Genomic DNA, 24,592 nt, shown 5'->3' on the forward strand with positions numbered 1-24,592 from the left:
CAAGAGAGACCTCGCTGATTAGATGATATCTGAACAGAAACCAGAAGGGATAACATGAGTCCCCTGATGAATATTTGGAGAGAGAGGTGATCCACTGAGACTTCACAACACCACTAAGAAATTGGAGGTCATCCAAAACTGCACTGACAAGGTTATTCCCCAGAGCTCCCTTTCCAGAGATCTACTAGAAACATTTCCTGCTCTCTCTCTCAAAATAACATAATGAGGATTTGGGGAGGGAAGATCTCATTAGGGAAATACCTTGGAGCAGGATTTCCCCTGAGGTTAGAATGTTTCTTCATATCTCTTAACAGCACAGGGGTTTTTCCCCTTTTGATCAAAACTGCAGAGGCAACAGCTGATGAATACCAACGTAAAAGAAGACTCAAGAGATAGAGACGTCACACTGGTCAGCGAGTCCTGAAAGGTAGGTGCTCTCAGATTCTGAATACTTAGTTGCCTGCTGAAACTCCTGAAAGATTTCTAAAGCCTTTCCAGAACAGATGCAGAGCCCTTTATGATAGGCTAGACTGACTCTCTGAAGGACATCTGTCTGTCTGCTGGAACATTCCAGAAGCTCAAGCACAGCCATCTTCCTCCACGACTTCGCAGCTCTGCCCATGTGAGTCCCAAGCAGATGGGAAAATAGTAAAAAAACTAGCTCCATTCAAAATAAGGCCACCAACTAATTCTGGAACTTTAAGATTTTCTGTCATTTCATCCAACTGTTAATTTCATCAATCTGTTTCTTCATCTTCTTCCTTAACTCTTTCCCAAACTGCTAGAATTAAGTTCCTTCTTTCCAAACTTAAGGAGTTCCTTTTTGCGTTGAGAAAAAGATTTGAAAGAATCTTCACTCTATTTTCTTTTCATTTTCTCTTTTTTACGGTGGTGATATAGGGCACAGTTGAGCAGTGCTAAAGTCACAGAGGTCATGAAAAGCATTCTTTGGTAATTGTGCAAACATAGCCAGATGCATGTCCTTTCATTTCTTCAGTGCAGAAGACACTAAGTAGCTTTCCTTAAGCAAGCTCATCTTTTAAAATCTTTGGCAGAACAAAAATCTATCTACTCCTGTGACGGTAGATAAAACATGTCAAGGCCACTCAAACTCTCTGCATTTCCCCTCCTCTGCTCGAGCTCTACCACAACGTCTAACTGTGAATGAATATAAAGGAAGAGGAATATTCTTTCCAGAAACAGATTTGAGTTGGGTCTTGTCCCAAGGGTAAACAGAGGTCCTTTGATTCTAATGACATCTAACACATCACTACCAGTCCTCGTTCCTCATCTGCAGGATTTCATAACTGTCCCCTATTGGCCTAAATCCTGAAGTTTGCTCTAGAAGTACAAAGCTAGCTGGATCGAGGCTTGCCCTCCTCTGAGCCATTCCAACTGGAAAGGCAGTGCAAGAGATGTGCTCACACCCAACTGGCCTGATTTGGGGGCAGTGGGGGGGGTGTAGGAAAGTAGCCCATTCCATGATCCCATGTCTCCACAGATTTCTTATCCCCACCTGTCCTCAACTTCTCAGTGCCACTCTTTCACCCCATCTCCAGAGCCTCGCCCTAGAGTTTTCAGGACAATTGCCTCTTAAACATATATTGTTTATTCTCTAATGTCATGGCCCTTATATCCGAATGCTTTTTATATTGAATTTTAACTTTTCACTATTCTTATGTGTTTTTACATTTATATTCCAACCATTTTAAAACATGATTTTAGCAGCATCAAATAGTCTAAAACTGGGGAAATTTTTAAATATTTGTTATCTCATTAGCCAGGATAGATACACTAAAATTGTGTTTAATTTTTTTGCAAATTTTTCAGTCTGCCCCTTCCCTTACTTTAAATAACCTAAGTTTCCACAGCTGAAAACAGGAGCAGACCTAAAACAAAATGACAGAAAGCTGATGGGGTGGAGGGTGGATGGGGGACCGGGGTGGCATGGAGTGGGATAGAAAGAGTGCATCCAGACTGTTTTCCTGCCTCATTAAGAGATCCAATCCTTCTGCAAACATACTTCTTGTTTCTCCAAAACTCCATCTTCTGGAAATCTACTCTGCCAACCTCTCTGCACCACAGATCACCCTTGCCTGCAACCCCTGAACACCACACCCCATGTCAAAACCACCATCCCCTGCCTAGTAAGCCTGGAAAAGTCACCCGCTTTCAAACCCACCAGCTGTAACCAACCTCAGTTTCCTGGTTCCACCAAGCAGGACACCCCGAATCTAGAAAGTAAAAGGTTACAGTAGGGCTCCTGGGAAAAGTGGAACTTGACTTATGCACAACAAACAAGAAAAAAATCAGACTGGCAAGGCAGATAAATTAGGGAGCTTTTTTCACTATACATAAATATGCATTATGGAAATCCTTTAAATAATTCCCCCAGAAGTATAGTTCTATCTAATTTGATATACAAAAATTTATTTTCCTAAAAAAAAAAAAAAATCTCAGGATTATATCATTTGCCTAGGTGGAAGCACACTAATATTTTATGTTTGTATTGACAACAAAATTACTTTGGCTCATAATTAGTGTTTTATGCATAATCTTAATCCCAACTATTTCCATCTCTTCTGTACATTCTAGACAAAAAAATAAGAACTGGTCTTCCCATCTATTTTCAAATAAATCAAAGTGTCCTATAAGACTCAGGCAGTAAAAATCTGATTTCTTCTTTCTTTGTGGGCAGAGGGCATGTTTAACATTTTCTATGGACCCTGAAGAGCCAGGTATATTAAGTATTATTATTACCATTAATAGCTCTTAAATGTTAATATGTGAATTTAAGTTACTTTATATGAACAGGGGAGAGGGGAAGAAGGAAAGGGAGAGAGAGAATCTCAAACAGATGCCCCACTGAGATAGAGCCCAACACGGGGCTCAATCTCATGACCCTGAGGTCATGACCTGAACTGAAATCAAGAGTCAGACCCTTAACTGCTTAACCAACTGAGCCACCCAGGCTCCCCAAAATTTAAGTTACTTTTAAAAATAACTGAGGGACGCCTGGGTGGCTCAGTCAGTTAAGCGTCTGCCTTCAGCTCAGGTCATGATCCTGGCATTCTGGGATCAAGTTCCACATGGAGATCCCTGCTTAGGAGGGAATCTGCTTTTCCCTCTGCCTGCTGTTCCCCCTGCTTGTGCTCTCTCTCTCTCTCTCTCTCTGATGGATAAATAAAATCTTTTAAAAAATAAAATAAAATAAATTTTAAAAATAAAAATAAAAAATAATGGAGATAAAATCTTCAGGAAAATTTTCTGATGGGGATTAAAGGGTTAAACCTATTAATATTTACATATTATTTATAATTAATCTGTTACTATTTTAATTGTTCTCTAAAAACAGTCACTGAAATTACAAAGATACTATGGTTAAACAGCAGATGAACCCATCACCAACCTGAGTGTGGGGAGAAAAATATCAGTCTATTCAACAAATACATGTCATCCTTCTATCTTTTCATCTGGATAAGAAACTTCAAATTCGGGGCGCCTGGGTGGCACAGCGGTTAAGCGTCTGCCTTCAGCTCAGGGCGTGATCCTGGCGTTATGGGATCAAGCCCCACATCAGGCTCCTCCGCTATGAGCCTGCTTCTTCCTCTCTCACTCCCCCTGCTTGTGTTCCCTCTCTCGCTGGCTGTCTCTATCTCTGTTGAATAAATAAATAAAATCTTTAAAAAAAAAAGAAACTTCAAATTCTCTTAAGGTCTTAGAGTTAATACATGGTCGACTGCATATATATATATATATATATATATATATATATATATATAAAGATCAAGTCCTGCATTAATCAATGCTATTAAAAATAAACAATAAAAATTGCTCTATAACCCCATACAAAAAAAACAATCCCAAACCAATAGGCCACATAAATCAACCAATAAACCTAAATAATATGCTGGAGCAATAACAAACATGAGTGACCCTCCAGGTTTGTAATAATAAAACTCAACCCATACTGCATAAGAATGAGAGGGTTGCTTGCCAGTCAGGTGGGTCCAAGGGTCAGACAAACAAGATGAAGCAAAGAAAGAAACACAGTGTCACATCAGTGGGGTTTGGCAACATCCATCCAATTGGCCATTCAGTCATTCAGAAAATAATGACCACCTTTGCTGTGTTAGATGGGATGACTAATGGGGGAGACAAATAAGAAATTAGACAATAGTAACAGAATGTTATACGTGCTCTGAAAAGTGTAAGCATGGTCTTCAGGAATCAACAAAGTCTTCTTGAAGAAGAGGACCCCCAAACTCAGTCCTGAAGGGAAAGTGCACATTACCCAGGTGAAGTGAGCAGAGAAGTTCTCATGTACATAGGCTTAAGCTGGAGTAGGACACTGTGAGAGCCCTGAGGAGTCCCATGAACTGAACAGTAAGGAGGAATTACAAGGGGATTGACAGAGTGGCAAATAGGGCCATATAATGAATATTTTTACAGGCTATGGTAAGGAGATGGGATCTTAGCTGAGGCATTGCAATGCTGATAAGTGGAAGAAAAAGTAAATGTGGTAATGTGGGGTATGTGTTCCATACTGCTCTGCCTCGACCTTGGCCCCTTTCAGTGAACACCCTTTTTGGTTGGAGTTATTGGTTCTTCTCTGTCATTCACGTGTTCCCCCTTATGCCTTGATCTGCCAAGTTCTGCTTCTCAGTATCTCCTAATAGATAAGAGTTTCCACCCATCTAGGAAACTAACCAGTCTCTGGACAGTTTCTCTTATCAAGTAAACCAAAATAGCTGATAGCAACACCACCTTTTCTTAAAAAAAAAAAAAAAGAAAGAAAGGAAGGAAGGAAGGAAGGAAGGGAGGAAGAAAGAAGGAAAGAAAGAAAGAAAGAAAGAAAGAAAGAAAGAAAGAAAGAAAGGAAGAAAGAAAAAAGAAAATGAAATTTAAAAAGTAAGTTGTAACAGTATTCTGTTTATGTCATCATTCTTAGGCATTAACCATCAGACAAAGCATTCTCTTGCCTCCTGCCTGTGTATATTTCCCTTGTCTGACTTCACCATTCATCTTAGCAGACTACAGAAAGACATGGGAGAGACCACAAATACATCCCTGGACACGGTGGTGACAGGCTTCATTCTCCTGGGCTTACCTCAACCCCCAAGTCTGAGGACCCTCCTCTTCCTGGTCTTCTTCATCATTTGCGACCTGACTCAGCTGGGAAACCTGCTCATTCTGCTCACTGTGTGGGCTGACCCAAAGCTCCAGGCTCGCCCCATGTACATTCTTCTGGCCGTGCTCTCATTCCTGGACATGTGACTCTTCTCAGTCATCGTCCCTCGGTTAATATTGGATTTTACTCCCGCCAGCAAGGCAATCCCCTTTGGTGGCTGTGTGGCTCAGCTGTATTTCTTTCACTTCCTGGGCAGTACCCAGTGCTTCCTCTACACCCTGATGGCCTACGACAGGTACCTGGCAATATGCCAGCCCCTGCGCTACCCCATGCTCATGAATGGGAGGTTATGCACCAGCCTCGTGGCTGGAACTTGGGTGGCAGGATCCATCCATGGGTCTATCCAGGCCACCTTGACCTTCTGCCTGCCCTACTGTGGGCCCAACCAGGTGGATTACTTTATCTGTGACAACCCTGCGGTATTGAGACTGGCCTGTGCTGACACAACCATCAATGAGCTTGTGACCTTTGTGGACATTGGGGTGGTGGCCGCCAGTTGCTTCATGTTAATTCTACTCTCCTATGCCAACATAGTCCATGCCATCCTGAAGATTCGCACTGCTGATGGGCGGCGCCGAGCCTTCTCCACCTGTGGCTCCCACTTAACCGTGGTCACCGTCTACTACGTGCCCTGTATCTTCATCTACCTCAGGGCTGGCTCCAAGAGTCCCCTGGATGGAGCAGTGGCCGTGTTTTACACTGTTGTCACTCCATTTCTGAACCCCCTTATCTATACCCTGAGGAACCAGGAAGTGAAGTCTGCTCTGAAGAGAATAAGGGCAGGTAGAGGGGCCGCCAGCGAAAATAAGTAACTACAGTCTCGGCGACTGCCTGCATCACCGTTGCTACCACACCTCTCATTTTTAAGTACTCTACACCCAACATGGGGCTCAAACTCACACCCCGGAGATCAAGAGCCAGCCAGGCACCCCTGACATTATTTGTTTAGAAATAAATGTATAGGGTGCCTGGCAGGCTCAGTCAGTTAAGCGTCTGCCTTAGTCTCAGGTCAAGATCCCAGGGTCCTGGGATGGAGCCCAAGCCTGCATGGGTTCCTTGCTCAGTGGGGAGCCTGCTTCTCCCTCTCCTTCTGCCCCTTGCCCTCCCCTGCTCATTCTCTCTCTCTCAAATAAATAAATAAAATCTTTTAAAAAAGAAACAAATGTATACCTTACTTCCACCACTCTGACTACCTTGTGAGATATAAAAATGCCTTATTAAAGGTTGAAAAGGATGAGAATGTGTCAGCAACCTTGGAATTCTGTTATGTCAGAAAATATGAAAGGAAAAAAAAATGACATTCTCTTTACCCCTAAATCCTAGTAGAAATTTCTATGACTTCTTTGCTTCTTTGCTTATGCATGGCATTAACATTCCCAAGCGCTTAAACTTTAAAATATGGATCATTTATGCGTCCTTTCTGTTCCTCACTGTCTCCACGTGCTAAGACGTCAAATTCTGTCCCCTCCACTTTTAGAATGTCTCTCTTGATTTCCTGACTAGATTTTTGTCCTCTTCTTCCTCATCCACAGCACAGCCAAAATTACAGAGAATCTATAGGACCCTCCAATGAATGTAAAATAAAGGCACGTTCCTTAATCTGGAGTTCAAAGTCCAAAAAATCGGCACCCAACACACCTTCTCTTCCCTCTCTTCCCTCTCCCGTCCTTGCTGACTTACTGCATGCCTTGAGCACATCCGAGGGTTGCCTGCCACTCGTACACAAGCTTTCCCCTCTGCCTAGAACACCCTCCCATCCAAATTCATATTGTCAAATCCTTTTAGGACTCTTTTCAGAAGAGTGTGAAACTATACCCTCCAAATTTTAAAACTGCCCTTTTTTTTTAATTAATATATTTGTACCACTTTAAAAAAATTTTTGAGGGAGGGGCTAGCAAGATGGCAGAGCAGTAGGAGATCTAAATTTCATCTGGTCCCAGGTTTCAGCTAGATAGTTATCAAAACATTCTGAACACCTACAAACTCAACAGGAGATCGGAGAAAAGAATAGCAGCAACTCTATGAACAGAAAATCGACCACTTTCGGGAAGGTAGGACGTGTGGAGAAATGAATCTGAGGGGACATATGGGAAGACAGACCGAGGGGCTGGGGGGGGTCGTCAGCCGGCCCCTGGCAAGTGGTAGAGCCAGGGAGCACAAAATCAGGGTTACCAGGTAGCTGTCGCCATAGAACAATTTAATGCAAATAAAGAGTACAAGGGCTGTGGGCTGCTTCTAAGTGCCTTAGAGAAATTGGAGAAAGAAAATAATGAACTAAGGGCAATACCTTTTCAACTCAAGGTCCAGGCAAGGAGCTGGAAAGTTTCTGTGACTGTCTTGATGGAAATCCTTATTTCTCATAGCTGCAGGGTCTGATATTTCTGAAAACCAAACCCAAAGGCTAATCTTATGGGTAGCTGGATAATACCAATTTGATTCAAGACCTCTTATGGTTAAAGTTAGGGCATTGATTGGAATTGACTTAGGCTCCTGAAAACTGAGATAGGAACATGTGGGCAGACTCTGATGAAATTGAGGCCTTGCAGCCCCTCAGTCTCCTTTCTGCCAAAGCCGACTTCCTCCCTTGTCCGAGGAGTTTAGTCCCTCCCTGCTTGAAGAACCTGTGATGACCTATTGTCTGGATAATGGATAAAGGCTGAGACTCCTCGAGACACACCCTCAATATCTTCCATTGTTCCTGTATCTACAGCCAGACACAGGGCAGGCCCCATGGGGACAAGTACAAAATAATGAGGTGTCTTACATGCCAACAGAATTGTAAGATCTTCCTAATTTATATTTATATGGCCAAAAGTTTATACAATTTAAAATTTTAAGTTTATGTAATTTAAAAAATTTAAAAATTTTATATAATTGCAAATTTTCATTCTTCCCTTCTCCCAAAAGACCTGCAGCCATCTACCAAGGTGATAAGGCATGAGGGAAGGGAAAATAACTAGACTTTTTGGGGATTTCTGGACACTGGCTCTGAAATGATACTAAGTCTTGGAAACCCAGTATGTTACGACACTATTTATCAAAGTAGGGGTTTATTAAGGCTGAATGACTAATGGTATTTTGGCTCAGGTCCATCTGACAGTGTATCTAGCTGGGCTCTGAACTCATCTAATGGTTATTTCCCAAGTTCTAGAATACCTAATTGAAAGAGACACACTCAACGAATAGCAGAATCACTACAAGTGTTATCTGATCTGTGGAATGAGGGCAAGTAGAAGACACGAGAACTGCCACTGTGTTCCAAAACAGTAGATCCAAAGTAGTACTGCATCCTAGAGGAACTGTAGAGATTCCAGCACAACTCCATCACCCCATCTATTTGGTCCGAGTCAAAGGTGGATGGCTCTAGAAGAATGACAAAAGATTTCTGTAAACTTAATCAGATGGTGAATAGAATTGCAGCTGCTGTTCCAAATGTGGTTTCATTGCTGGATTAAATCAACAAATCCCTTGATTTGGGACTTGAAATGGAAAATAATTTTGTTGCTCTATGTACATACTAGCAGAGACTACTGGAAGCATTTTTTTTCACCCAGAAGGGCCAGATGTATACCTTCATTGTTTCACTTTAAGGATCTATCAGTCCTCCCCACCTTATCCGTCCTATTCCACAGCAAACTGATCGCTTCTCCACAAGACATCACATGGATCCACTACCTTGATGGACCAACTACTTTAGACACCTTGGTAAGACATATATATGCTAAAGGGCAGGACATACATTCCAGAAAAATTTAGGGTCTTGCTCCTTCAAATAAGTTTTTTGGGTTTCCATGGTCTGGGACAAGTTGAGATATCTCTTGCTGGGTCAAGGTCAAACTGCTACATCTGGTCTCTCCTACCATTAAGAAAGAGTCACAATACCGGCCGTGTTGCACCGGATTTTGGAGGCAACATATGCCTTATTTGGCTGTGTTGTTATTAGCCTAGACCTATGTACTGAGTGATTTGAAAGGCTTCCAATTTTGAAAGGTGCCTAGAAAAAGAGAGCTGCCAAATTGGTGGTCCTGGTCCCCCAAATAGATGCTCTTTCACCAGGAGACAAGGGTTCTGTAAAATGGTAAGTTACAGCTGCTGTGTAACCAACTACCCAAAACGGAGGTGCTTTAAAACCAACTTTTATTATCATCTCTTAGAGTGCTGTGGGTTGAGTGGGCTTAGCTCTGTGTTTCTTGTTCAAGGTCTCTCATGTTCCTTGTCAGGTGTTGGCTGGACTGCAGTCATCTGATGGCTCAGCTGGGTATGATGTCTTCTATGGCTTCCTTGCTAACATGATGGAGCTTGGGATGGGGGTGTTGTCCTGAAATTGGTGAGGGCTGACAAGGCGTCTTTCTCTCATTTAGCTTCCTCACAGCATGGTGGTATGCAAGTAGCGGAACAGCTTACGTGATGGCTGCCTTCTCCCAGAATGAGTGTTCCAAGAAACCAAAACAGAAACTACAAAGCTGCTTCTGACAGAGCCTCAGTAGTCCTATGTAACATCATTTCTGCCACATTCTACTGGTTACAGTTGAGTCCAGATTTCAAGGTGAGGGGACGACACAGAGTCTGACTATTGGGAGGCACAGTTCATTGGAGGACCATCTCTGGAGACTAGCTGTCCCAGTTGCCTTGAAAACTTGCTGAATAGACAAATTTTTACCTTAATAACTATTCTCTTTACTAACAAATATTTATGAGCAACACACAGTGTGTGAGAGCCTTAAGGTAAGTAGAAGAAACAGAGAAAGCATTGTACTTATCCTCAAAGTTTGTACACTCTACCGTGAAATATTCATATTAACAGTGAGGCTTAGAGCAAGCTGGGAATCCCAGAAATGAGAATTAATGGACTGGTACTGATGGACAATGTGTGTATTACAGCTCTCTGGGGTGAAATAAATAAATTGATAATGGGCTTCTGTACATAGTTGTATCAACAATAAAATGATGGAATACTTTCCTAGCTGAAATTTTTTACAACCCAGTGATTCTTAATCTGTAACCGACTCATTCCTCATAAGACCTGCTTACCTCAAAAAATTATTTATGAGGATACATTGGAGTAAGTGTCAGAAGGACCTTGTAAACTATAAACAGGGATACAAATGTATGAGACAGCTTTTAACTTTTCAAAAAGAACGAGTGATAGATGTGAAATAAATACTTGTTGAATAAATGAATTAGAAGGTAAAACACATTCTTGAAACAAATTTAATACATGGTTAGCTGAACTGCTGCCCCTTTGCAAGTTATAATATTATTGCTTACTCAGCCTTAATATACTTGACAATTCTTGGAGTCTTGTGTCTTAATCCTTCATTTGTCCTACATTTATGGCTTGATGAGAATAAAAGCAGATGAAGGGGAAATACAAGAGAGACAGTGTCATGTCTTAGTGATTAATAACATCATTTACTTTTTTGTACATGCATCAGATCTTTATTTATTTAATAATTCCGGCAAAGTCCTGGGCTTCCTGGTGCTTATATTCTGGTGGATAGACAGATAAAAAATATGCCAACAAATATACAATATGATGTCTGCTCATGATGATTCTCATGCAAAGATGTGAGACAGGGTAACGAGAAAGAGGGATGGGTTGGGTGAGTACTGACTTATAGGATCGAAGGAAAGACCTCTCTGATGAGGTGGTGTTTGAGCAGTGATCTGAATGATGGGATGAAGAGAATCATTTGAAGCAAGAATATTCAAGTAAAAAAAACCCAGAGGTGGAAGCCTGCTTGGGCCATTCAAGGAACCATTCTGGGGGTTAAGAGTGACCACAGTAGAGTAAGAAAGGTGAAGGAAGATGGGAAATATTCAGTAAACTTAAGAGTCTTCTACCTGTCATGTTCTGTGTAATACTGAGGATATCAAGGTGAAAGAGACATAATTCTTGGTCTTGAGGAATTGAATATCCTAGAGGAAGCAGGAAATAAATATCTAAAAACATAAGAAGATGAATGTTATTCTGGAGGTATGTACAAATTTCAAAGGGATCCAGAGAGAGACCTTAATTTTGCCTGAAAGATCAAGGACAGCTTCAGCGGGATGTCAGGGGACCATGATGCGGAGGTGATGATGAGTTTGGAAACTCCAAACAAAGGAAAGGGTAGAGGGAAGGATGGAGACAAGAGAAGTATTCGCTCATGATATTTCCTAAATTTAGTATTTTGGTATTTCCGGGTCAACGTTGGTGAGAGATGTGTCAGGCAATGAGGTTGAATTGGTAGCTAAAGGCAAATGATATGTGGGCTTATGCCAGGCTAAGCCTAAAAAATTTTGAGTAAAATCACTAAATTTGCCTTCTATATAGGACTGTGAGACAAGAGAGTATCGTTAACTAAGACAAGAAATACAGAGGCAGAAGAGCTTGGAGTAGGGGACGTGAAAACATCATGAGTTTTAGGCTTGTACAGTTTATATTGCTCAAAGGTCATCTAACCAAAAGGATGCTGGAGGTACAGAGCAAAAGCAAGGTTAGAAGCATAGTCATTAGGACATAGGTATTTGTTGTAATCAAGGTGTGGACAAAGAATTAGACTAAGGTCGGAGCCAGAAAAACAGCAACATTTAAAGCAGGAAATAGAGACGAATTGCCTACAGGAATCACCACGGTATCACTGACCATACAGTGTTCTAATATTTTATTTACAAGCTTAATTTCCCAAGTGGACTGTGAAATTGAAGGAAATAATTATAGCTCATCTTTTTTGTGTGTATTTGTATTCCCAGCGACTATCCCAGTGCCTTGTACATGGGATACTTAATATATGTATATTCAAATGAATGGGTGAATAATTAATTAATGAAGGACTCTACAGCTTGACATTTCCGCTCAGTGCTTCCGTCTTTTAATGTGACATTTCGTAGCAATAGTTCTTTGTGTCTTTTTACTTTTATTACTTTTTTTTATGGTACAAGGAACACACATTTACTGAAGAAAAATTAGAAAAAGGAAAGCTAAAAAAAAAATCACCCTGAATTCCACTACTAAGAATAGCTATTGTTAACATTTCATGTCTATCCTTTTAGGCCACTGCTATCAATAGAAATACAATGTGAGCCACATACATAATTACAATTTTTTATTAGCCACAGTAGAAGAAACTATAAATAAATATATAAAATTAATTGTAAAACTAGATTTTATTTAACCCAATAAACCCAAAATATCATTTCAACTTTAGTCAATAAAAAGATACCAATGAGATTGTTTACATTCTTTCCTTCATACTAAGTCTTTGAAACTTGGTGTATATTTCACACTCACAGCACATCTCAGTTTGGACCAGTCAGAGTTCAAGAGTTCAAGACCCACCTGTACCTAGTGGCTATGTCTTGGACAACACAGTTCAAGACTCTTTTTGATGTATATATAGTGATATGGGTATACGTAAAATTGTGATTCTCCCTCCACAAAATGCAGGCCCTATGATACCTACAGTTTTGTAAGTTTTTATAATAGATGTTTAATTTTAGGACAGTTTTGGATTTACCGGAAAGTTGTGAGGATGGTACACATAGTTTCCATACACCACACACCCAGTGTCCCTTATTATTAACATCTGACAATGGTACAGTTGCCACAATTAATAAAACAATACATTATTGGTTTTACTACATTATTATTAATTAACATTCATAGTTTAGTAGACTTACTTTGATTTTACCTAATATCCTTTGTCTCCTGCAGAATCCCGCTAGGAGACCACATTACATTTAGTTATGTCTCCTTAGGCCCCTCTTGGCTATGACAATTTCTCAGATTTTCCTTATTTTTGAAGATCTGGACAACTTTGAGGAGTATTAGTTAGATATTTTGTAGAATGGCCCTCAATTGGGATTTTTTCTGGTAATTTCCTCATGATTAGACTGGGGTTTATGGGTTTTGAGGAGGAAGACCATGGAGGTAAATACCATTTCTCATCGTGTCATATCAAGGGGACATGCTACCAACATGACCTATCTCTGTTGATGTTGACCATGATCACTGGGCTAAGGCGGTATTTGTCAGGTTTTTCCACTCTAAAGGTGCTCTTTGTCACCTTTTCCATACTGTCCCTTTTGCAAGGAAGTCACTGTGTGAGGCACACACGTAAGGAGTGGGAAGTGTGGGGTGTCTACATATTTAGAATTCTTCTGCATGGGAGATTGGTCTGTTCTCCCTCATGTATTTATTCAATAATTCATATCAGTGACCCTTGGATACTCATTTTAAACTTTGGGTTATTATTCAATACTACTTGATATATTTTGTTGCTCCAATTGTTCCAGCTTTGACCACAGCGAGCTTTCTCAGTTGATTCCTATGTCCCTTTAACATAGCCCCATCATGGATGGTGGTGGTGCTTTTCTTTTTTTGAATGCTCTAAGATGCTTCAGCCTCATCTTGCCTCAGCCCTAGAGTCAGCCATTTCTCCAAGGAGTTCTGGTTCCTTTTATTGAAAAATGGAATTCGAAACCAAGATACGAACCACACCTGCGTGGCTCAGTCAGTTGAATATCTGACTCTTGATTTTGGCTCAGGTCATAATCTCAGTGTCGTGGGATCGAGCCCCCTGTCAGGCTCTGCGCTTCTGTGAGTCTGCTTTTCCCACTGCCCCTCCCCCTGCTCATGCTCTTTTCTCATAAATAAATAAATAAATAAACAAACAAACAAATAAATAAATAAATAAAATCTTTAAAAAAAAGAAGAAGAAACCAAGATACGAGATCTAGGCATGCTCAATGCTACTGTGCTATCCTCAGAAACATCAAGGTGTGAAATAGATTTTGAGAGATAGTGAGTTCAAAAGGTAGAAATGGAAGGAAACATATTGCAGGAGAGGCAAACAGCAGGAGCAGAATTTTGGACTTGGGAAAAGCACAGTGTCACAGGGAATCCAGAAGTTTTAAGCAAGCACGATTCTTTGGATGGATGCTATAGGGAGATTGATCTGGCAGCACTAAGCAAGGTGACCCAGAGCAGGAAGAGTCTGGAAAGGGAGGGAACAGCTAAATGTCGGGGGCAATAATAGGTACAGGTGTGAGATTAGTCCCTCCTCCTTGCTACCCGGGATCATGTGAGAGGAAAGAGTTGAACAACTGATCTAATATGAAAAGTTTGAAGAGTTGTAACCTTTCTCAACTACAGCACGCCAAAAGTTTAAATTTCAAATATTTTATTTGGTTAATTCATTTTACCCAATGTTGTCTTTATTGAGTTATCTTTTTTAATTAGGTCCCTTTTGATTGCAAGTGATGGAAAACCCAACTCAAAATAATTTATAAGAAAAGAGAAAATAATTATCTTGCATTTTTGGTGTCTTCCCTCTAGCCCTTTGTGCTTATGACTTGGGTGCACACTATTCCCTTCCTCCCGCCAGAACTTGAGTTTCTTGGCCTAAGGGCTTTCTCTTACTGCCCAGCCTGCTTGGCAGACTTAAGTGCTGGGGAATCAGCACTCGTATCCCCAGGAGTTATCTTCCACCCATGACACACGAGATTTGGGGTATCAATACCTTAGTTCCTTTGGCTCTCAAGTGGGACAAGTTGAAGCAAGTGTCTCACACTGGTTCTCAGAAATCCCTGGTAGGATGAAACTCTGGGTGCCCGCAGTGGCAGCTGGCTTGAGAACACACGTGCCCTTCACTGGCTGATTTCCCTTCCTGTCATTCTTCCCAGAGCCCCTGGGATCACCTCCCAACTAAACCACTTGCACTTGAATCCTTGTCTTCTTTGGGGGAATATAAGCTAAGGCAGATGGTGTGTACAACTGAAAAGTCCCAAGTAGATCTCTAATCACTGCAGGGTCTGGAGCCTCAAACAATGTTGTGGGAGCTCAGTTCACCCTCTCTTTTCAGGATCATGCTCTTCCTTTGTGGTGGGAAGGGGGCTGTTGGCAGCTCTAGGTTTCCAGCCTCGCCTCTTACCTCCCCAGCAGTAGTCCTAAGAATTTCACATTAAGTTTTGGGTTGGGGATTTGGGCCAGGTACCTATCCTTGAACAAATTGTTGTGGTCAGAGAGGTGAACTATGTTAATTGGCCAGGGAGCACAAGGGTGGGTTCTGCCTCATCTACACCCAGATATGGGGTAGGAGGAGGTGTGGCTTGGTTACCCAGGGAAAATCAAGGTGTTGTCACCAGAAAAGGGGGATGGATATTGGGCAGATGGAAAAGACAGATGAGTATCTCGGTCAGCTATGTCATCCTCAGGCACCAAGATTCCGAGATGACAATGCTTTTGAGGTGGGATCTTATAACCACAACTCTTTCTTTGATACGAGATGTGGGAAGATTGTTGCTAGAACATTCATCAGCTTCCTCTAGACCCACCAGTGCCACCCACCGTGTCTTCTGTCTACCCTTTTCCTGTCCTGCGGGTTGTTTTCTCCTAAGCTCCTGGAGCAGGTGGCTGTTTCATGCTGAGCGCAGGGGGTTTTTGTAAGGCTCTCCCTGTCACTCTTCTCACTGTGTAGTTTCTCCAACAGCACAGAAATAGACGTCTGTGTCTGAAGGCTGCAAGCCTGTGATGGTCAGCTTTAGGGATTTGCTTCCTTTCTGAAAGGACAGAGCATATCGTCCTTGCTTTTGGCTGCTGCTATCAGAAAACATGCTAATGATTTGAGTCATCTTTCCATTGGGAGGCTGGTGATACCAGTTCATCACATAGTAGTTATAGCTGAGTGTGAAGCTGCAGTCCAACGTCACAGACTGTCCCTCCTCTCCACGCACTGTACTCGGAGATTGACGGACCTTGTCCGCATATCTGGATCCTGTAGAAAAGAAGAAAAACAGGACTTAGCTGCTGCCATTGCTGCCAAGAAAGCTGTCACAAAGATTCAGGTTTTGACCCAGAAAACAAAGTGGGGAAAGGCACAGTCATGTTCTCTTCTAACTTCTTTCCCAAACCTCCTTCCTCGGACCCTGGCCGCAGGGTTGGTGCGCTCCTTACCAAGGTGGATGAAGGCCGCCAATGTGCATAACACAGCCAGCAGCCTGGACTGCATCCTCGGGGTCCTTCCCGCCTGAGCAATGGCTCTTATTCTGCCTGCCACCTGCCAGGCCCTTTGTAGTGTCACTGGAGCTGGGTGGCCTTGCGGTTTTGCTCTATAGAGCTGGAAGCCGGGGTTCTGCCCATGCAAGCTGAGTCACACTTCCTGCCGTCTGTGTTTGCCTCTCTTCCTCCAGGCCTCTCTTCTCTAACTGATCTGTAACATGTTGCATGCTGTTTATCATGAAAACTTGTCCAATGTAGACATAACCAAAAAGGAGAACGTAGACAATACAATCCAACCATAATCTCATCACCCAGAGATAAATACTGTTAACATTTCGCTGTATTTCTTTCAGTATTTTTAATGCAAATATGCGTACTTTCAGGGAATTGGGATCAAATTAAAGTATTTTTGTTTACCGTTATGTACATGAGCGTGTCACAGTCACTCACTGCATGTGAACATGTGCTGTTTACAGCTTCGCACTACTCTGTCGTATCAGCGTGCCTGAATTTGTTTAAGCACCACTGTTTGACAACGTTTTCTTTCCTCTTTGACTGGTTTAAATACGATTCAGTGGACACTGTAAATATAAGTCTTTGCCTTTCTGACAATTTGTATGTAGCTCTGTTGTTTTAAAGTTTTTAATTACGGGAAATGCAAACATCCACAGAAGAGAGAATAGTGTAATGAAACCACTCGTACTCATTGTCCAGGTTCTTCAATTACCAACTCATGGCCGATCGTGTTAGTTTTCACCCTCCTCATCCTACACACATCTGACGTCTCCCACTTCTGCTTAGTTTAAAGCAAATCCCAGACATCTTGGGGCTGTGTACTTTACTCAGGAGACACGTAATGTCAGATTGTCTTGTGTGTGTGTGTGTGTGTGTGTGTGTGTGTGTGTGTTGCTAGTGACTGTTCATAAACAATGACTAGATCTATTGTTTGATTAGGAGTTGGTTTGCAAAATGATGATATTCTAATGATATCATTTCTACTTCATTCATTAACTGAAGTATTTCTATAAAGATAAATTTTCCTTGTCAATTACTTGATTTTTCTTTGGGGTTAAGTGTGTGATTCTTTCCATTCATTTATTAGTTTTCAAGATAATGAGCTGGTGACCTTTAGGGTGGCCAGCCATTCCTGTTTGCCTGAGATGGAGGGGATTCCTCAGGACATGGGGTTTTTCAGTACTAACCCCGAAATAGTCCCAAGTAAATCCCAGGCAACCACGATAAATCTCCAAAAGTAATCGAGGAGGATTCTTTTATGAACTCATGGATTTAAACATACGTGGTGTGTTTCAATCTGTTGGATTCATGATCTTTTTGTTGTGGGAATTGTCCCATCTTTACCAGCAGAAATCCTTTCATGCTGGCTCCTGGTCTTTTTGATATGACCTCTGTGGTCCGTGATAGTTTTCCTAGTTTTCTGGGAGAAAGAGATATTCTAGGCTCATTTGTACACTTTCTCCCCCAGAAACGGAGTCAGCCATGTGTGATTAATGGTAAATGTGTTTTCTCTTTCCAGTTCTGATGTTTTTATTATTTTTCTGCACTCGTTAAGACATTTAGTGAAATGTAGAATAGAAAGAATAATATTGGAAATTGTTGTCTTTTTCAAATTTTTAAGGGAATGCTTTTAACATCTCACTTTGAAAACAAATTCAAAGATTCCCTTTGCCAGGTTAAGTAAGTTCCCTTTTCTTCCTAGTTTGTGGAAAGCCTTTAATTATAAATACTATGTTAAACTTGACCAAATCACTTTCCTGCATTTAGTGAGAGACTTTTATAGTTAATATCTTTATGTGCGGTATGTTGCACTGATATTAAACACTCCTCATACTCCTGAAATAAATCCTAATCGATCATGGTGCACTGGTAACACTTTTTAATATCCAATGCTGGTTTGGTAAGTAAGTTTTAGGAGTAGTCATTGCTTTTCATATGTAATATTGGTCTATAATTGTCATGTACAATCTATCTGTTTATTTTTGTCATTGTGGTTCTCTTGGTCTCATAAAATGTCTTCTTGTTTTTGTCTTTCTCAGTACTCAAGTATGGAAATTATTGGTCTTGGATTTGATGTAACTTGCCTGTGAAACCATATGTATGCATGGAGTTTTAAATTTCTTTAATTTACATATAAATTCAAGTTATCAATTTTTTCTTGTCCGTTTTGCTAGACTATAATTTTTAGAAAGTTTTACATTTTGTACAAGTTTTCAAATTTATTTGTATGAATTTACTCCTTGCATTGTCTTGTAATTATTTAAATGTTTACTATGTAGTTACGATCTTCCTTTACACATTTTTCTGTCTTGCTTTTTTCCTTGACAGATTTTATCAGAGAATTGTCCATTTTCTGATTCTTTTCAAAGAACCATTTAAAAATGACTCTTTCCTTCCCTTCTTTGTCTTTATTTCTTTAATTTCAGCTCTTATTATTACTATTTTTTCCCTCCTACTTTTGTCGTATGCTCTTATTCTCTTTTAAAACTTTCTGATTGAATGTTTAGCTCATTACATTCAGTCTTTTTGTTTTGATCTAGTTTTAAGGCTATAAAATTTTCTCTGTGTACTGCTTCGGTTCATCGCACAAGTTTTAAAATGTGGGCCTTTCACAATTGTTCAGTTGTAAATATTTTAACAATTCAATTATAATTTCTTTTTTGTTTCATAAATTATTCAGGAGCGCATTTCTTTTTATTTGAAGTTGGCTTTTTAGTAATAGTATCTGACTTTGTTCACCGTAGTAAAAGAACCTGATCGGTATGACATTGATTCTTTAATACTTATTGAGATTTGCTTTTTTTGTGGTCCATTATTCTGACTATTTCTTAAGGATAAATTTCTGGGTGTAGAATTGTTGAGTAAAATTATTTTATACGTATTAACAAATAACCTTTATAATGACTATACACACTGACATTTCTATAGCGTTTTCTGAGTTTTGTTTCATGACATCAGCATCTAATGCTTAAAAATATTATTTAACGATTGGTAGAGAAAAAAAATTATTTCCTTGTTGTTTTCATGTGCATCTTATCACTGAGGTTAGATTCTTGTCATTTTTGTATTTGTTATTATTTTAATTTGGAAATTATTTGTGCATATCCATTGCCGTTTTTTGTGTTTTTTTTTTAAAGATTTTATTTATTTATTTGACAGAGACAGCCAGCGAGAGAGGAAACACAAGCAGGGGGAGTGGGAGAGGAAGAAGCAGGCTCATAACAGAGGAGCCTGATGTGGGGCTCGATCCCACAACACCGGGATCACGCCCTGAGCCGAAGGCAGGCGCTTAACCGCTGCGCCACCCAGGTGCCCCTATTGCCGTTTTTTAAATTGGTATAATTTTTCTCTAATTTCTTTGTAATACTTTATTTTTTAAGGATATTAAAAAAAGATGTTTAAGGATGTTCAAAAAAGATCAATGTCCCAGAGTCCACTACTGATTCTTAACCAGATAGGTAGGTGGCTGCATGTTTATTACGACAGTTCCTGAGCTCCTTGAACTAACCGTGTACCCAGTTCCTCCCAACCCCACAACTCACCATTACTTTGATACATCTTTACATTTAAACCACAAAACCTCTGTGGCCTTTATCCAAGTCATTTCTGAGAAATATTTCAGAAGACCGTGAGATCTTGGCTGCTGCAGTTGTCATTCCAGAAGAGTCAAGGATGACATGAGTACCAACGGGCCCATGTGAAGGTTAGGGTGACCTGCTCAAGACAAAGGAACAACTTCTTCTGACCAAGTTATTCTTCTGAGGGGGGCTGTAATAAAGGATGAAACTGTTACGAAGTGAACCGTATCCAAAGAAATGATAATGAAATGGGGCAGGTTCTCACAATGAAGAGGTTTACAAGCCTGGGACTGGGTGTAAGACAGGCCTCAGGAAAATCGCACTTGTAGGAAAAGGAAAGTGTTGCTCACAGAGTTTCCCAAAGTTTAGGAGAATCTAAAAGTAATTTTGCCTTCAATGACCTCATTATTATTCAGGCTTCTAATTATCAGCCCTAGCCTTTTTTTGCCCTAAGTTCGGCCTCCGGCGCCTCACCGGTCCCCATAGTGTCCGCGTGTTCTCATAGTTCTGGGAATTGTGTTAGTGGACAGGACTGCCCCCTAGAGGCCAGACTGAGGAGCAGCCTCTTTAAAATGTCCTAGGCCAATGCTTCTCAAGACTGGCTGCACATTAGAATAAATTGAAGAGTTTTTTAAAAAGGGCTCAGCCCTGAGCCCTAGACCACTGGGACTGTGGGGACGCATTCCAGTATCACCATATTAAAGTCTACACTTGAGTGAAAAAACAAGACAACAATGCAAGCAACTGCTCTGGAATAAATGTAAACATACATGGAAGCAGAATTACTAATGGTAGGAGAGTAAATAAGAGATGTTGGGAGATGGAAAAAGGAGATATTTTATCTGAAGGTTTACCTTATCTCCAGTCGGGGGACCTAATCCATTTTATAAAATCGAACACTGACACTTGGAATTTGAATGTGACAGATTTTTGGTGTGTATTTGTGATGTTCCCAGGAAGGTGCTCGTTTTCATTTATAAGCTGATTAGCCAAATTGGCCTCCTAATTCTTAGAACTTACTTTTCACTCAGCTTTCCCTGAGTTCTGGGTGGCTGGAATAGGAGTCAACAACTCCGAGCTATCAACTAACCCTTCACCAAGGGCTTGGCCTCAGCGCCAAGACTAACATTTTGAGAGTTACACTTCAACACCAGCACTAATTTAAATGGCATCTTTTCAAACCATAGACTCACACGCACAAAAATTAGGATTAAAAGGCCTTTTGAGGCTCCCCAGCCTAACTTCCTTATTTTAATGACATGGAAAAAGCCATTAGAGCATTTTAGTTTTGGCAAACAAACAAATAAAGGTACCATACTTGAATATCTTCTTCTCTATCCTGATTTTCTGACCTTCTCATACTCTGAACAAATGAGATACAAAAACTCTGAAAAGCCTCAGCCTGCACTACCTGGGGATTCTTTCTATCTCTAGTTATAGCCATAGAATTTTCTTCCCACTGTCTCTCCCTAAAAGAAGCATAGCACTGCTAGCGGTCCTATGGAGTTTCTAAGTTGTTTCTGGGAGTTTCTATTTCTGGATGTAGACACATGGTGGATGCCAAATACTTGGGAATAGATGGAGGGAGGAGAGAAACAGTGCTTGAAATACCTCTCAGGTCTGACCCCTCATGGGCTTTAAGTTACGAACTGACTCTCTGCATGGTCCTGGCTTCCTGGCGTGCATCAGAGAGGGAAGCCAGGCCATGTTTTTCTAGATAAAGCTCTATCTGCCCTATATTCGGGGTTAACAGAAATCTGGGCTTCAAGGATATGACCATGAAGTCTTAGAAGGAAGTGAAGAACATGTTATTGGGAACTGGAGGAGGGGAATCCTGTTAGGTAGTGGTAGAAAACTTTGAAATCGCCTCCCACAGTTATGCAGAAGGCTGAATGTGGTTATAGAGCTGGGGAGACGTCGAAGCCAAGTATGGAGGTGCCACTGGGTTTCTTCTTGCTGCTTATAATGAGATGAAGAGAAGAGAGATCAATTGAGGAAAGAATTGTTAAACAAAAAGGAACCAGCACTGGACGAATCTGAAAATTCTCAATCTCTTCAAATGGAAAAAGAGGCTAAAATTAAGATAATGTGGCAAGAAGAAGACAACAGAGTATGACTAGATATATAAACTTTTGTTAAAACCTCGGAGAGATTGAAAGGCAAGAGTATTCAGTCACACAAGGAGCTCTTTCAAGAGGTTTGGTTGTGCTTTTGGACCAAACCATGGGACTTCGAGGAAGCTTAAGGGGATGGTCTTGCAGCTGTCTGAGGAGGAGCCACAGAGGGAGGTTATCTGGAAAGGATCCTGGGTGTGGCTTTTTTTCTAAAGGAGTAAACTTCGTTGGAATCCACAAGGAGACCCACGAAGTTTTTGAAAAAATTATTTCAGCAGAAACTCTACCAACTTGGATTGAGAGAGACAGAATACAAAATAAAAGGGGGCTGTCGGACCCTTAAGACTGGCAGGAAACAGGTTAATAAAACTACTCAACTGCAAACATGTGTTACCTTTCGTGAAAGAAGAGAGATGACTCTGAGGATGGAACTAAGAGCCAAGAGGGCACAGTTGAGAATTATTTCCAGGCTGCAAATCTAATCAAGGAACTCTTAACGTTTGTCCAGCTGGACTTCAGTCAGTCCTTTTTACCCTTCATTTCGTCCGTCCTCTTTTGGACCCAAATGTCTACAGCTATTATCTTATGCCTTCCTGGTCATGTCTGTTCTAACATTGTTATCCGGGTGTTGGGGAGCAAATCACTTGTTTCACAGCTTGACAGATGGAGAGGAATTGTGCCCTAGGAGCTGTACCTTACAGATCACACCCAGGACCTGCATTTGAACGCGGTATGGGATGAGACTCTTGAGATCTTTGGGTGTGTGTGTGAATGTATTTTGCAAGTAGGAGGGATAGGAATCTTTGGGGGTCAGATGGTGGACTGTGGTAGAGAGATAAATCCCTGTCTCCCAGCATCCATGCCCTGGACAATCCCCACTCCTGAGTATGGGAGGGACCTGTGACTAGCTTCTAACCAGCACCATATGCAAAGGTGATAGATCATCCCCCTGTTTTATGTTATATTAGAAAAGTTTCTGTCTCAGCCGACTAGGATGAAAGATTCTCCTTGCTGGTTTGATGATATAAGCAGCCATGTTGGAAAAGCCCAAAGGAACTGCAGGAGACTGCTAGGAACTCTGGGCAGCCACTAGGGAATAAGTGTGTGTGGGGGGACCTCCAGGTGACAGCTGGCAAAAAAGCTGGCTCCTCAGTCATGCAGTTGCAAAGAAATGAATTGTGCCCCAAACCTGAATGAGCATGGCTTTGGATTCTTCCATAGTCAAACCTTTAGATGAAAAATGCATCCCAGCCAAAACCTTGATTGCAGTCTTGTGATACGCTGTGCAGAGGACCAGCGAGGCTGTGCCTGGACTCCTGACCCATGGGATTGTGAGATAATAAATGTGTGCTGTTTTGGTTTGGGTGTGGTGTCATACCGATTTCCAAAAAAGTTGCATAAGAAAAACAAGGTTGCTAAACTTCAGATCATGTCACACCACATTTGTTGTTGTCCTCAGATCGAATTCCATCACCCCTCCTGGAAAAATTAGAGAAAATGCCCTGGGATTTTCAGATTTGCACTCTCAAGGTCCATATGGGTTTTGCTAAAAAAGTGGCAATGGCAGATGCAGATGATATGTTTTATGCTGGGGTGCTAACTCCAGGAACACGATAATGAGCTGCTGAGCTGAACGGAAATTTAGAAGCTGGCTGGACCTGAGAAGTTCAAGTCACTAACTAGATATCCACCCATACGTATTCTGATCTCTGGTCATTTAGCACAGCTCTCTAGAGTACCATTATAAAGAGAACACTGGTGGCCATGAAAATCAACTAATTGTGCTCTATTCTTCTGACAATACAATTTTCCTGGAAGATACAGTGCAAACGCATACCATCTTATCTCAGGGAGAGTGACATTAGAGGTGTGGTGGATTGGCACCAATCTGAGCTAACATTCCCTGTGGAGTAGTGTCATTCACTGGACCGTGTGATCGATGTGTTCATATGTCTCTGTTGGGTGGAAACTCCTTTCCCCTTGTTCTGTGTTTGCCAGCAGTAGAATGTTCATTAGTGTAAAAATTCTGACTTTTCTCCACCCCCTCACTCACTGCTTCCCGGGGAGGGAAAAGCATTTCCTGATTACCCTATGTAAATTGCACTCTTCAATCTCCTCTCAGCCTCCTGTTTATTGCTTTCATAACACTCATCCCAATTTGCATATATATTTGTTTATGTATCTGTTTATCCTATCTTTCCTGTTAGACAATATGGGACCTGTTGTCGGGTATATTTTTCCTCTAGCATTATATCTTTGCAATCTAACACAGTGCCTGCGACCTGTCCACTGATAAATGCAATCTAAAGCAGCACGATTGTTCTGAGGTTTTAGAGTGGGCAAGGATGAGGGACATAATCTTCAGATAGGTATGCACCAGGGGTTCAGTACTAAAAAATGGGGAGTAGAGAGTCCTTGAGGCAAATGGAGTGGTCTGAGTGTGAAAGTGGGAACACACTGTGTTTTCAGGGAAAGCCTATTCTCAGGAGGGATCCTGGGACAGTTCGGAGGAGAGAGACCGTCTGGAAGACTGGTCTGGCTGCACCAGCAGAACCTCAGGGTTCCGGGTGCGTGAGGGGCCTGGGGGACCGCAGGAAAGCCAGCAGAGGGGAACAGCTGTCTTAACTGCTTGTCCCAGCCCACTCTCCTTCCTGCGTGATAGGGGAGAGGTAGGGACGAAGTCAGAAATATTCCATTTGAGACATCCAACCAA

At 41.3% G+C, this 24,592-nt stretch overlaps 1 protein-coding gene, 1 long non-coding RNA gene and 1 gene segment (V, D, J or C); 2 read left to right on the plus strand and 1 right to left on the minus strand.

Annotated features, from left to right (window-relative positions):
* Window positions 1-4,866: 4,866 nt before the first annotated feature.
* On the plus strand, window positions 4,867-6,106 carry LOC103680945 (olfactory receptor 10G2-like). Its single transcript, XM_008710451.2, is given in 1 exon segment — window positions 4,867-6,106. A coding segment is annotated over 1 exon segment (1,068 nt). The 5' UTR covers window positions 4,867-4,935; the 3' UTR covers window positions 6,004-6,106.
* A 9,525-nt stretch (window positions 6,107-15,631) lies between these two features.
* Window positions 15,632-16,276, minus strand: LOC103680944. The segment is given in 2 exon segments: window positions 15,632-15,948; window positions 16,128-16,276. Coding segments are annotated over 2 exon segments (363 nt in total).
* A 5,859-nt stretch (window positions 16,277-22,135) lies between these two features.
* LOC103680943 overlaps window positions 22,136-24,592 on the plus strand; it is a 6,374-nt gene continuing 3,917 nt past the window's right edge. The window contains exon 1 of the long non-coding RNA XR_573191.2: window positions 22,136-22,609. This is a non-coding gene — a long non-coding RNA (uncharacterized LOC103680943). The remainder of the gene's footprint in view (window positions 22,610-24,592) is intronic.

This window comes from Ursus maritimus, unplaced genomic scaffold (assembly GCF_017311325.1).
Source record: "Ursus maritimus isolate PB19 unplaced genomic scaffold, ASM1731132v1 scaffold_42, whole genome shotgun sequence".
NCBI classification, from domain to species: Eukaryota; Metazoa; Chordata; class Mammalia; order Carnivora; family Ursidae; genus Ursus; species Ursus maritimus.